General features: G+C 46.8%; 1 protein-coding gene across 3 annotated transcripts in view; it reads left to right on the top strand.

Moving 5' to 3' along the window:
- The window catches only part of kmt2a (lysine (K)-specific methyltransferase 2A), a 46,064-nt gene that overhangs the window by 25,742 nt on the left and 5,959 nt on the right, over positions 1 to 14,363 (top strand). For all 3 annotated transcript variants that reach the window (XM_084350704.1, XM_084350703.1, XM_084350702.1), the window contains exons 17-32: positions 1,490 to 1,704; positions 1,787 to 1,881; positions 1,964 to 2,101; positions 2,195 to 2,353; positions 2,448 to 2,559; positions 2,657 to 2,735; positions 2,889 to 3,049; positions 3,150 to 3,296; positions 3,408 to 6,072; positions 7,509 to 10,115; positions 10,709 to 10,777; positions 10,860 to 11,086; positions 11,356 to 11,430; positions 11,573 to 11,747; positions 11,927 to 12,034; positions 12,239 to 12,319. In XM_084350704.1, coding sequence (XP_084206830.1) covers positions 1,490 to 1,704; positions 1,787 to 1,881; positions 1,964 to 2,101; positions 2,195 to 2,353; positions 2,448 to 2,559; positions 2,657 to 2,735; positions 2,889 to 3,049; positions 3,150 to 3,296; positions 3,408 to 6,072; positions 7,509 to 10,115; positions 10,709 to 10,777; positions 10,860 to 11,086; positions 11,356 to 11,430; positions 11,573 to 11,747; positions 11,927 to 12,034; positions 12,239 to 12,319 — 7,113 coding nt within the window. The remainder of the gene's footprint in view (positions 1 to 1,489; positions 1,705 to 1,786; positions 1,882 to 1,963; positions 2,102 to 2,194; positions 2,354 to 2,447; positions 2,560 to 2,656; positions 2,736 to 2,888; positions 3,050 to 3,149; positions 3,297 to 3,407; positions 6,073 to 7,508; positions 10,116 to 10,708; positions 10,778 to 10,859; positions 11,087 to 11,355; positions 11,431 to 11,572; positions 11,748 to 11,926; positions 12,035 to 12,238; positions 12,320 to 14,363) is intronic.

The raw sequence follows: 14,363 nt of genomic DNA, 5'->3' as shown, positions 1-14,363 counted from the left end.
GTGGGAGGCAAACCGTAACAGTGTCACATTTCACTTAAAGGCTCTTTCATGCATATTTGTGGTCTAATTGTGGTTTACTTGTCAGTTTCGCCTATTGCGCTATGTATCAGTGCTCCAGTCCAGGAAACCAATGATCCATCCAGTGGATCCTGTGGATCCATCATTTCTTTGATGCCTGTTTAATGCCTGTGCTGGAATATTAAGTATGACGCTTCACATCACACCAGTTCCACAGCCTGGCTTGACTTGGCAAAACTTAACTTGGCAAAGCTCCTTGGATGTGATTATTTATTACTGGTGTCATTTCTCATTTACGACCCGGAGGAATTTTTCTTCGGAAAAAAACCTGAGAAGCTCATAGTAGAGAATGTAATCTGTGTGATCGTGTTGAGAGATTAAAGGTGCAGTGTGCAGGATTTAGAGGCAGAAATGGAATATAATACTCTCAGTTATGTTTTTCATTTGCGTATAGTCACCTGATAGTAGGAATCGTTGTGTTTTTGCTACCTCAGAATGAGCCTTTTGTATCTACAGAGGGAGCGGGTCCTCTTCTGCAGAGTCCACCTTGTTTCTACAGTGGCCTGAAAAGGACAAACCAAACACTGGCTCTAGAGAGTGCCTTTCGCGTTTTTCACGTTTTCAGCAGCCACCGTAGGGAGAGTCCCACCGATGTATCGGTTGGCTGATATTTGCCTATCACGGATATATCAGTATCTGTATATTTTTTTTCAGATATGAAACTTTATTTTTTTATAGATGATAATGCAGAAAAAGATGCTTGGGGTGATTTATAATTATAAATTCCAGTGAAGTTTACTGTTTCTGAAGTGTTCCATAACTAGATTTTAAGTAAGATAAGATCATTTTAAAAAATGTGTGTGTACTGGCGGATGTCAGAATTTTTTATTCTTCCCTATAACCGTTTTGGCATTGGCCCCTCAAAAAATCAAGTATTGGCTGGCCTCCAATTTAGGGGGGGGGGGGGGTTGAGACGAGGGGTGCTCAGTTGGTTTCATTCTGCTACCTGGCAACTACAGTCTGCAGCAGTCAGCGGTTAATCCTGGTGATATGCTGGCCAATGTTTGTTTTGAGGATGCATTTGACAGGTGGCCACTTCTTACATATCGCACTTTTTAAAAGGTAAAATTTCTTTCAACATTGTTTCTTCACCTCGTGGAGATCGATAATCACAGTTTTATTTGGGGAAATCTCAGCTCTGTGGCACTGAAGCTGTCTTGGAGGAGCATAACACCATGACAGGTGTTCTGATGTAAAAACAATCTCCACCACACACATGAAAACCTGAATAGAGTCTTTTTCACGTCCTTGTAAAACCACATAATGACTTTTTAGCTTTTTAGTTTTGCTCCATTGTTCACACTGAGGCTTTTACAATCAAAGAATCAGAGCTTCTCATTTTACCCAATCATTGTTACTACTAATAGGATGTTAGTTAAAAGTGCCGTCTCTGTATGTCGTTGTTCTCCAGCAGTGGGCTCCTCCCGAATGCCGTGCTGCCTCCATCCCTGGACCACAACTACGCCCAGTGGCAGGAGAGACAGGAGCTTTCCCGCGCTGAGCACCCCCACCTCATGAAGAAGATCATCCCAGCTCCCCGGCCCAAGACCCCCGGTGAACCAGATACTCCAGCCTCCCCTCCTCCTCTCCCTCCATCTCTGCCCCCACCACCACCACTGCTACCTGGTGAGGGAACTGCAAATATATCCACAAGTACTTCATATTTTTGCACATCTTGCCACTTTATTTGATGATGTCTTCGTTTCAGATCGTGAAGACAGCCCAGAGCTCCCTCCTCCGCCAGGCGTTAGTGATAACAGGCAATGTGTTCTGTGTCTGAAGTATGGAGACGAGAACACTAATGTGAGTCAGAAATCTGCTTGGACTGTCTCTAACGCACATTAAAATGTCTTTGTTTCACATCTAACATGCATGTTTGTTTCAGGAGGGGGGCAGGCTGTTGTACATCGGTCAGAACGAGTGGACCCACGTGAACTGCGCCCTGTGGTCCGCCGAGGTGTTCGAGGACGATGACGGCTCTCTGAAGAATGTTCACATGGCTGTGCTCAGGGGAAAACAGCTGGTAAGACACTTGTCCATCACAAGTTCCCACTCTAGTTTCAGTGTACATTTGTTGGACAGACATTTACAAGCTGTCGTGTCGCCTTTTATTCAGCGCTGTGAGAAGTGTCAAAAGCCTGGGGCCACCGTCGGCTGCTGCCTCACCTCTTGCACCAGCAACTACCACTTCATGTGCGCCCGCCAGTGCCACTGTGTCTTCCTGGAGGACAAGAAGGTCTATTGTCCAAAGCACAGGGACCTCATCAAGGGAGAAGTATGAAAATCTTCCTATTTATGAAACCATACCAGGCTTGGACTATGACGTTTTAATTTTCTCTTCACTTTTCCTATTTTTGTTTTTTCTGTAGGTGGTGTCTGGGTTTGAGGTGACCCGCAGGATTCTGGTGGACCTGGAGGGAATCAGTCTCAGGAGAAAGTGGCTGGCAGGACTGGAGCCTGAAAATGTCCACATGATGATAGGTAGGTTGACTTCTGGTATGTGTTGGTAGATATACATACAGTTCCTTGACTTACTGCAAGTGTCTCTTGAATGCTGATTTTAACCCCATCATTGCAGGCTCCATGACCATCGATTGTTTGGGGATACTGACTGAACTCTCAGACTGCAAACGCAAACTCTTCCCTGTGGGATACCAGTAAGTTTTGTCTTTCTTTTTTTAACCTCATTTATCTGAGTCTTCTCGTGGTATTTCAAATTCCACCATTGCTGTTGTTTCTTCAATGAAACTACAGCTAACTGCTTGAGGTAAGTTCATTGTGCCAAACTAAATAAAATCTCTTCCCTCCAGGTGTTCAAGGGTTTACTGGAGTACTCTAGATGCTCGAAAGCGCTGTGTGTATACCTGTAGGATCCTAGTTTGTCACCCTCCAGTGGTCGAGTCTGACCTGAAAAACATGATGGCTCCTGAGGAGAATCGCACGATAGCACACAGCCCACCTCCCATAACAGGTAACCTATAGTGACCGTCTATAGTTTAGCTTTCAATGTGACATTTGTGTTAAACTAAACCATGATTTGTGTCAATTTCTCCTTTTTTTTTAATATCTAGAGTTTCCTGATCCATTCGAATCCCCAAGGCGCTCTGACACCCTTTCCCCTGCCAACACCCCAAAGCTCAGGGTTTACACCAGGAACCGACACCCCAGTTACCCCCCCTGCCAGCGCTCGCTCGGCCCCAGACCCATGCCCTCCCCAGGTACAAATATGCATTCCAACTTGGCTGTAGAATTATGAATTATTTTGATATTTATGTATAGAAATACTTTTCAATTGTCAGCATTTCATTTTCTGTGTCTTTTTTTTATAGGAGGTACCTCTCAGCCCCAAAGCCATGAGATTGTGACAGTAGGAGACTCCCTGGTGAACCCGGGCATGCGGAATATTGACTCCCGTCGTCACAGCTCCCCTTCCCTCTCCCCTCCTTCCCACCAGCTGAACAGACAGAGAGGTGTGACTTCCCCACCTCAGATTTTGTCACGCCCCATTACCTCACCCCCTCCCCTCATCCCTTCCCCTGCCAGAGACCCAGAGAAGTCTAAACACCCCAGCAAAGACTCAAAGAGTCCAGTCCAGAGAGATGATGAAAGAGGTCGACTGTTCTCCACAGACAGAAATAGACAGCAGCCATCCAGAGACCAAGGGTTGAGAGATGGGGACAAGGGGAGAGTCTCAATTCAAGACCAAGCCTCAAAGGACTCTGATAAGAATAGATCATCCAGAGAACTCGGGCAAAAAGACTCAGACAAGGGTGAAATACCAGCCAAAGAGCCAGAAAAGAGGAGACCGCTGAGTAAAGACTCAGGTCTGAAAGAATTTGAGAGGGGAAGGCCCATGAGTAGAGATCCGTTAAGAGATTCAGAAAAGGGGAGACAAGTGAACAGAGACTCTGAGAAGGGGAGGCAGACAAGCAGAGAGTCAAGTAACAGAGAGACGGATAAGAGCAAATCATCCTCTAGAGATCCCAGCTATAAGAATATTGACAAAGCTCGGTCACTCAGTCGAGATGCAGGGCTAAAGGACTCTGAGAAGCATCGACAATATAGCAGGGAAACAGGAAAAGACTCAGGCCAAGGTAAAGACAGACTGTCTAGCAGAGACTCCGACAAGGGTAGACCTCCCTCGAGAGACTCCAGTTATAGAAGCACAGAGAAAAACAAAGACTCTGGCTCAGGGAAAGATAGCAACCCTAGCAGTCAGTCCAAACAGGCTGGAGGGGACAGTAAGAGCCCCAGACTGGCACCTGCAGGCTCAGGCCAATCCTCCCCTCCTGTGGGCACTGCTGTTCTCACAGGTCAGCAGAGAGGCGGCAGCACCAAGCAGACAGACAAGCAGGGGAAACACGGAGGCAAAGACCAGGATGTCTCTGCGAGTCTGTTGCCCCGTCATCGGTCCACCCCAACTTCTAACAGCACCCAGTCTAAGGACAAGGCCAGCTCAGGGAAGGAGAGTAGTAGTGGCACTGGAAATGTAATGCCAGCTTCACTCCATAAGGACTCTGTTGTTGGGAAATCTGGCTCCCCGCAGTCTTCATTTCAGAAGTCCAATGTACGGAAATCAAATGATTACTCATCAGGTCCAGCCACGGCAGCAGCAATGAAGCCTCTGTGGCCGTCAAGGACACCAGCAGAAGATGAGGCTGTGAAGAGAGGCTCCATGCACCTGGCCTCCCCAGCTGCAGCCTCAGCTGCCAAAGACAAACACCCCAAAGTTAAGACGGGAGGCAGCAGAGAGGTGTCCAAAGACCGTGAACGAGAGAAAAGCCTCCAAAACAGCAACAGCAGCAACAAAATCCCCCTTCTAAACAATAATACGAAAGCTACAGGCAGCTCCAACACACACTCTACAAACCCCACCTCTCACAACAGCAGCAATAGCAAAGCTCCAGTGCTCGGAAACAGCACCAAATCTCACGGGAAGGCTCAGGGGGAGAAGCTTGAGATCCAAGGAGGGGACAGGTCTTCCTCAAAGAGCAGAGAAAATTACTCTTGTCCTGATAGGAAGAACAGCTCCAGCCTGGACAACTTGCAGCAGCTGCAGCAGGGTGGTTTAGCTCAAGAGAAAGGAGTGAAGACCTCTTCCCAGTCTCACACCAAACCAGCAACTAACCAGCTGCCATTGTCCTCCAGAGAGAAAAAGAGATCAGCTAAACCCCCGACTGTAGCTCCGCTAAAGACTGATATCAAGACTGATCCTAATGGGACCAGCACTGTCGTTGGCATTTCTTCCTCCTGTCCCACGACCACTACCTCCACCATCTCTCCTGCCGGCCAGGGGACCCGACGCTCTGCACGCTCCGCTCTCTTCTCCTCACCCTCTGCCAGCAGCAGCGACAGCTCTGAATCTGACACACAGACGCAGACAGAGGAAGACGATTTGCGCAAGGAGCACTCACGCAGCGAGCTCCGAGACCACCGCAGCCTCCTCACCCAAGGCACTGAGGATGAGGGCGATGGCCCAGAAGACGACCACGACAGAGGCTTGGATGATAAACATCACGAGGATGACAGCGACGGATCGGGGTCAGCCAAGCGGCGTTACCCTCGACGCAGTGCCCGCGCACGCTCCAACATGTTTTTTGGCCTCACACCTTTCTATGGGGTTCGCTCGTACGGTGAAGAGGACCTCCCCTTTTACGGCAGCGGGGATGGAGCTGGCGCCGTGGTTAAGAGGAGGACTGGTGGCCGCAAGAAATCAGCTGAGGGGCAGGTGGATGGAGCAGATGATATGAGCACCACCTCTTCGTCAGGGGACAGTGGAGAGGATGAAGACAGTGGAATGAAACAGAGGGGTAAAGACCCTTACTACTACAACTTCACCCGAACAATAATTAACCCTGGTGATGGCCTACCGTCAATAGAAGGGATAGACCAGTGTCTGGGGAGAGGATCCCAGCTCCAACGCTTTCTAAAAGATGAGGAGCAGCAACAGCAGAGGGCTCAGGGAAAAGCTGAAGAGGACATGCTGAGTGCTTTGTAAGTACACACAATTATAAAGGGTTTCATCACAATACAACATGTTATTGATTCTTTGGACAGTGATACAATATCAACCGATATCACAAAGACTGCCACAATTTGTTTCACTTCAGGAGCCTGTGATCGATACGAGATGAAATCATATGCCCATTTAACACAGTAACAGAAGCAGCTGCCATTTCTTTATGACACAAAACAACACATAAATAATTGTAACCGGTTAACTCCCCAAACACACATAAAACATGGCAAAAGTATGAAATTTGGCTCAGTTTTGCTAGTCACTATTAGAAGCTTAAAGGAGCCGTATGTAACAATTGGCCACCTGTCAAATTCATACTCAAAACAAATGGGGGGCAGCATATCACCAGAGTAACCACTAAATGTAGCTGCGCTTAGTTAGTTAGCTTAGTTAGCTGTGCAGCTAATGGTTCATACTGGGACCTCGGGGACCAGGGGAGTGTTAGTGTTACACTGCTTGTACAGGAGCCTTGGTCCAGGATGGGCCGAGGTCAGCTTCAGTAGATATCTATGCAACAGAATACATAGACATCGTAATGTCAAAACTGCTATTCAATCACATTCTGTTGATAATTTCAGTTAACGTAATGCCCCTTTTAAAGGAGCAGTATGTAAGAATTGTACTTAAAATTAAAAAACTTTTTTTACTTAACTTATTAAACAGAATGTGAAGAAGAAACAATTGTGACATGATGTCAAAGACATCTGTGTATTGTGTTGCAGAGATACAGCGTCTATGGAAGTTAGCATGATAACAAGCTAACCCCCTCCCGTCCTTTCTCATCACACCACTCTGAGCTTCCAGCCCAGACTGCTAGCTGCACGGCTAACTGAGCTAACTATCAGCAGTTACTCTGGTGATATGCTGCCCCCCTATTTGTTTGGCATATGAATTCAAGAGGTTGCCAAATATTACATATTGCACCTTTAAGCCTATGACATTTCACATTGCATAAATTATTTTAGCAGGTAACACTTCCTTTACTCATCGCTCAACAACTTACAGGTATTATTCATACATTTTGTTGCTCACTGCTGTTTTAAGGCACCGCATCTCTAAACACTGTGGTTGAATTTCAGCCTGTATGCACATTTTTTCAGCCAAAAATTGTGAAAAAGCTTACCTAAGTGAAAGCTTAGTTAGCAGACTGCTGAGTGAGATAGTCTGTTTGTCTCTCGACTCGTCGACTAGTGTTCTTGGCTGCTTGCCATTACCTGTCTGTTGCTAGCTCTGTTTGAATATTTTGGAGGAGCTGTGCTTGAACAGACAAAGTGGCACAAATGTTCCAGGCCGATTTAAAAATAAAGGCATATTGTAAAGATGATGCCATGTCAACAATTATTTGATCTAATAAAATAATGGACTAAAACGTATTTTGTAATCTGACACATTGTCTTTTTATGTACAACAGGACTTTAGGCAAGCAGCGAATCGGCCAGCTTGATGGCGTTGATGACGGCTCAGAGAGTGACACCAGCATCTGCACCACCAGCACCACAACCACTACAGCCACCTCCTCTTCCACCCCGCATAAGAGCAATCCCAAGAGAAGGGGCAGAGAAAGGCACACGGAGAAACCCGATTCCCACGACTCCAGCAAGGAGGCTGACAGCAGTGGTGGAGCAGTGAGCGGCAACACGCGCGAAGGAAGAAAGAACCAGAAAGAAAACTGTCTTCCTTTAGGAGGCGGGGTCAAGTCCCAGCCACAGAGTCAGGGTCAGGATCCTCTCGAGGCCCAGCTGTCGCTCAGCACGGACCTGCTTAAATCAGACTCGGACAACAACAACAGTGATGACTGTGGGAACATTTTGCCATCAGACATCATGGAGTTTGTCCTCAACACACCTTCCATGTCAATGCAGGCTCTGGGTCAGCAGTCGGAGCCGTCCTCCTCGGAGCTACTCCTCGATGAGGGCTATGTGGATGTCAACCGCCGTAAAGACATTCTGTTTGATGACTTTTCCCAGCCGCTGCCAAGTGCTGAGAGTGGAGGAGTAGTGGAGAGCAGTGTGAATAGCTCCATATCTGTAGAGGAGCCATATCTTCCTTTGGAGCTGCCGTCTGACCTCTCTGTCCTGACCACACGCAGCCCGACTGTCAGCACCAGTCAGAACCACACTGCTGGGAGTCTTATCTCCGATACCTCAGACCGCACCATGCTGGGCTTGACCTCGGACCCAGAGACGATCACTGGAGAGAAGAGCGGGGACAAGAAAAGAGCGGGGCCAGGCGTGTCGCCATCAGAGAATCAGCATGATGCTACAGCTTTGGGAAACAGGGACACGCAGGTCACAGAAGGTCACATGACTCCTGAGCAGTTCATTCCCAGCCCTGCTATCGGCCAAGTGGTTGAACCTCCAGGTAACCAGGATGTTCCCAGGAGTTCTGGTACCCCTGGTATGCCAAGTTCTCCCTCCCTGCCTCAGAAGTACCTCCCAGCATCTGCTGCAGCTGCAGGCAGCCCCAGTCCAGTTCCTGGCCCAGGACCATCCCAGGCTCAGGTTTCGAGCCCAGCAGTCATCAAACCAGGCCCTGACAAGCTCATCGTGGTCAACCAGCAGTTCCAGCCTCTCTATGTCCTACAGACAGTCCCTAACGGTGTCACCCAAAAAATTAGTGCCACAGGAGTGATGGATACTAGCTCTCAAGCTGTGCTGAGCTCTATGACTCTTACCACTGGGTTAAGTACTGGGTTATCCACAGCCCAGCCAATATTTCCTGCTGGCGGCAAAGTCCTGGGCACCATGCCTCACCCTTCCCAGATTCACACGTTCACAGGAACCACACAGACCGGCTTCCAGACAGGAATCCCCAGCACCACCTCAGGGCTTCTCATCGGGTTGCCCTCTCAGCCCCACGACCAGCCCCAAATTCTGGTCTCAGAGGCTGGTCGACCTCACGAGCTGGGTCACAGTGTCGCCATTGTGTCCAGTCCCTCCTCCCTCACTTCTTCCCCGACTATACTCGCCTCGGCTCACGGCAAAAAGAGGCCCATCTCTCGTCTTCAGCCAAGAAAAGGCAAAAAGTTGGCCCGCTCCCGCAGCCAGCCCACCCTGGCCCCGTCTGAAGTGGGCCCTCCCAACATGACCCTCATCAACCTATCTTCCCCTCAGATTACTGCGAGCATCCCTGGCCAACCTGGAGGCCTTGTTGAGTTAAGCACTCTCTCCTCTTCTCAGCGCAAGGTCCCAAACATTATCAAGAGACCAAAACCAGGAGGTGTTATGTACTTGGATCCTACTACTCTCCTTCAGCAGAGGATTTCTGGTACTGCCCAGCCTGGTATCCTGAGTCATGACTCGTCTGCGCACCTTCTTCCTTGCACAGTCTCTGGTCTCAACCCCAGCCAGTCAGTGTTGAATGTTGTGTCCGTGCCAACTTGTACTGCTACTGGCCTTCTTGCACCAGGATCAGTCTCCCTCTCCACGCCTGTCCTCAGCTCTACTGAGATCACAGGGTCGATTAGCAACCTCCTGTTTAAAGCCAGTCCACATGGTTTAGGCCTGTCAGATCAGCCAATGGTCCTTCAGTCAGCAGGAGGAGCCCCTCTGATGTCACAGCTCGGCTCCTCTGTGCAGACATCTATAGCTAGCAGCATCTGCGTCCTGCCCTCCCAACAGACTATCAGCATGGCTGTCAGCCAGCAAGGAGACACAGAAGGCAGTAATGTCCACTTACAGCATCAGTCTCAGGCCATTAACAGAGCCCATACTGTGGACTCCGCTCCAAACACCACTGTTACTTTAACTGCCGCCGCAGCCAACCCTCTAAACCCCGCCAAGGGACGTGTTGTTGGGGTGTTCACCCATACCGCCGCACACTCCCAGAGCAGTCGAACGACTCCCGTTTCCAGATCATCAGAACAGCGGCCGTCCAACGCCACCACAGCAGCTGCAGAAAAAGGCAAACAGAAAACGAAGAGGAGCAGGCAGAGTACGGACTTGAGCAGCGGGAAGAAGCTCAAGGCGTCTCAGGCAGAGGAGCATCACGGCAACCCAGCAGGACGACCAAACCCAAGGTAAGACGATGAGACACTTAATTTGCTTGAGGTTTATTGATATTGTGTTTTCTGTTGATTATTTTTAACATGAATACATGCAAATAATTAGCAATAGGCCTCTCAAATGCATTGAGGATTGTGAGTGTATACTGTATTATTTATTCTAGATGTTTCTCTATAATAAATTGAAGTACAAAAGTATGTTTTTAGTTGCTGTGCAGTATAGTAAAATCTGGTTCAGATGCAGAGACATAAATGATCTCACACAATCTTTTTTATTTTATTTTAAATGCCTTCTACATTATAGCCAGCATTGAAATAGCCTGTGATTTCTCCATTTGCACCATTTAAACAAAAATGTAATTATTATTGTTGCAAAGATATTTACTGACTCTGGTGATATGCTGCCCCCTGTTGGCTTGGAGTATGGATTCAACAGGTGGACAATTCTTACATATTGCCCCTTTAAAGTAGGAGGACATTAAATACTGTAATTTCCATGCCTGAAACGTAGATTTTGGAAGCGATCTAAAATCGTCCGACTCCAAAAGCGTTCGCAAAGTACTTTGCATAAATATATTTTGAACCTCTCTCATCTTCTTTCCTCGCAGTTTCAGAGAGCTGAGCTCCCCTGAACCCATGGACACTGGCAAGCCCACCGACAAGGCAACCAACAAGAGGTGAGGAGTCCTCCATGCTAGGTGCCCATTTTCATATTGACCTTATGATGGAGTTCTAATGCTTGCCTCAAATCTTTTCCAGCATCCTTGGGAAGAAGAAAACATCTGAAGGTCCTGTTTTATCGGGGAAAATAGTGGGGAAAGACAAAGCATCTGCAGCTGGGGGAGTGGGCTCTCTTCCTGTGACGTCACCACCCGACCAGGATGGCAACAGCAGAGACACCGGCTTGGATAGCAAACCCAGGAAGGGCATCATCTTTGAAATCTGCAGCGAGGACGGCTTTCACATCCGCTGTGAGAGTATTGAAGGTGAGAGAAAACGACCTCCTTTGTTTTATTTATGTGCCTGTGCCAATTAGCCTTATGCAGAAGGTCATACAACACGTGTTCTTAAGGTTTATATAGGTGTAATTTGTGACTGAAATCATTGCCGTTTGAACAAAATGCACCAGATTTACTGACTGCATTCAATAATTCTTGACAGAGCTAATAAATCAGTGTAATTAGAACATATGTCTGTGAAAACATTTAAGATCCAGTCTTCATAATTACTGAACTGTCTGTCTGTTCTTCTACAGAGGCTTGGAAATCTCTGACTGACAAGGTGCAGGAAGCTCGCTCCAATGCACGACTCAAAGAGCTCTCTTTTGAAGGTGAGCCCTCATTCTGACCACATCAAGGAAACAAAGAAGAATAGATATGTTGTTGTATTTTTAGAATTTGTTTAATATTGTTTATCTTGATCTTTTGAATGGACAATACAGATGATTCACAGTGTTTCTTTGCTCCACCCAGGTGTGAACGGATTGAGGATGCTGGGAATCGTCCACGAGGCGGTGGTCTTCCTGCTGGAGCAGCTTTACGGCTCCAGACACTGTCGGAGCTACCGTTTCCGCTTCCACAAACCAGAGGAAACCGATGAACCTCCCATCAACCCCCACGGAACAGCCCGGGCAGAGATCAGCCACAGGTTAGGAAGGGACCCACACACACACACACACACACACACACACACACACACACACACACACACACACACACACACACCTCCATAGGGTGTTGGGTTGGTTATAATTGAACTTGTAACTGTACCTGTTGAGGATCTTGTGTGTTTCTCACTGCTGTCTTTTCCATCTGTTTGCCCTCCAGGAGGTCTGTTTTTGACATGTTCAATTTCCTGGCCTCGAAACACCGCCAGCCTCCTGAGTACAGGCCGCAAGAAGACGATGATGATGAAGGGCAGCTCAGGACTGCCAGGTCAGTTACAGCTCACACAAAATCCCTTTTATTTATTCACAGTAAATATATTTTTTGTGCTGCTTCACTGACTAGCTTGTCATGCCTAGAACTGGCTGATTCCGGTCCCTGGCCGGTCGATCTGTGCATCTCTTACCTTATCTTCTTCTTTTGTTATAAAGAAACCATAACATTTCTTCTTTTTTTTTCATGCCGATGTTGCAGGCGTGCCTCCATGGAGCTTCCACTGACTGTGAGATTCAGACAGCTCAAGGCCACCTCGAAGGAAACTGTCGGAGTCTACAGGTTAGATCACTGTCATTTACAAATCATTTAGGATAATGAAAAGTTGGCCATTGAATTTCTTTCTTCGCAATTACCTTGGTTGTTTTTAATGATGAGATCTGTCGACTGCTGTGGTTGCCCATGTAGGAGATACACTGTATTAAAGGCAAGGTATTAATCACTGAAGATTAATAAAACACTCGTTAATGGGGCACCACCTCCGATGTTTTGTCTATTTGAATAATCCGGAGGTAATTAATCAAATCCGACTAAACAAGGTTAACTTGTATCAATTTAAATCAATTTAGTTAGTCTCATAGCTGAATTAGTGACTTCTTTATACAGTTTCCTCGATTCTCCACATCAAAGCAAGTAAGCACAGACAACGACGTACGGTTAAATATGTTTATTTACTAAATAAATCAAGGTGAATAAATGAAATGATGATTCAGACAACAATAAAACAAACAGAAATGTGAAGACTATATGGTTAAAGTGACAGGATTATTTAAGGTGGATGAGCGATGGTAAAGTCGTGAGTCTGGCAGCATTCAAATGTTACGAGAGTAATTTTGATACTAACGAGACCCTAACCGGACTTGTCTTGTGAAAAGATTATTATGAATTAGGAATTAAAAGAACACCAACTCATGAACGTTTAGTGAAACGTGTGCAAGATGCTTAGCCTACTTCGTCTGAAGAGTGGAGAAGCCTTTCGCTTCGATCTTTCTGCCGGATTTCGTCTGAGGGATTGCTGGCTCGCGGTAGCTGCGGGTCCCGAAGAAGGAGGGAAGATGCGGTCGATCCGACTTCACAGCAGGCGGCTCTCTCTCGTCCAGGTGTCGGAGAGAGATCGGCTGATCCAGCGCTCAGCAGAGGATGGTCCGGTTCGACCTCACCGCAGGCGACTCTCTCTCGTCCAGGTGTCGGAGAGAGATCAGCTGGTCCAGCGCTCAGCAGAGGATGGTCCGGTTCGCTGCCCAGCGGGATGGTACCGCTCGTGAGCGTAGAGGGCAGAGTAACTTCAGCTTGGCACAAAGTCCTTGAAACAGGCAGTGACACTGCGCGTTTTGCTTGGCGTTTTAGTCTTAAAAAAGACTGTTGTTTATCTTCACACTCTGAGTGGTGACTTTTAACTCTAATTCAACTGATATTTAACTTTCCTGACGAGGATAACGAAAGGATGACGCTGGCCTGGCGTTTCCTCAGTTGTTTCTCAATACAAGAATAATTAAACTGAATTCTGTTCCACTGAATAAAATAGTGATACTTAACAAAAATAATAAGGACGGAACTTACTTCTATTAACGTCTAACAAAAATAAAAGCTCTTAAAGATTATCGCACGTGGTCGATTGTACGGAGATTTTTATACCTAGGAGCTTGTTACAAAAAGAAGCAAAGTAAAGTGTTGAAAAATTTAGCAAAGAAGAGAAAGAGAACGAAGAGGAGAGGAGAGAGCGAGGGAGTTCTGTCCCTTGGCTTTAATAATCCTGGCTTGCAGGCGGAGCCAAGGGGCGTACTAACCACACTCCTAGTGTGGATGTTTTAATTCCACACCTTTAAACTTGATTAATTCCAACTATCAAGTTAACGCTTCGAAATCGCGCTTAGCCTTTCTCAGAACTTTACCATGGCAAAAGCAGATGGACTTTTGTGAAACAATAAGACAATATGATCTGATTAAAATCATTGAACACTTAAATGAAATCAACACTGGATCAGAACATAAGAATACACTTGAAAACAACGTAGGACTGATGAAACTGGTCGCTTATACATGTTCCTTCTAGTGTTAGCTTAAGGCTTGTGAAGAAAAACAATTTACAGACTTTTAAATTGTAGTTTATAAACACGTTAGAAAACTAAAAAGATCTCCGACAGTCTAATCCAGTTAACCATAACTTACCACTAGATGGCACTGTGACTCCACCAAACACCAGACACCAGTGAGCATTAAGCAGGATCTCAGTCCATGTTCATCACAGAAACTTAGGAATTGGTTCAGTTTGATGAGCTTATTTTACTGGATTTCAAATTGTAAGAATTAAACAGGTGAGACTCTG

The sequence above is a fragment of the Pagrus pagrus genome, assembly GCF_965226575.1.
Source record: "Pagrus pagrus genome assembly, chromosome: 4".
In the NCBI taxonomy this organism is placed as follows: Eukaryota; Metazoa; Chordata; class Actinopteri; order Spariformes; family Sparidae; genus Pagrus; species Pagrus pagrus.
Note: the sequence above shows the minus strand (reverse complement) of the source record. Positions and strands in the feature narration are given on the sequence as shown.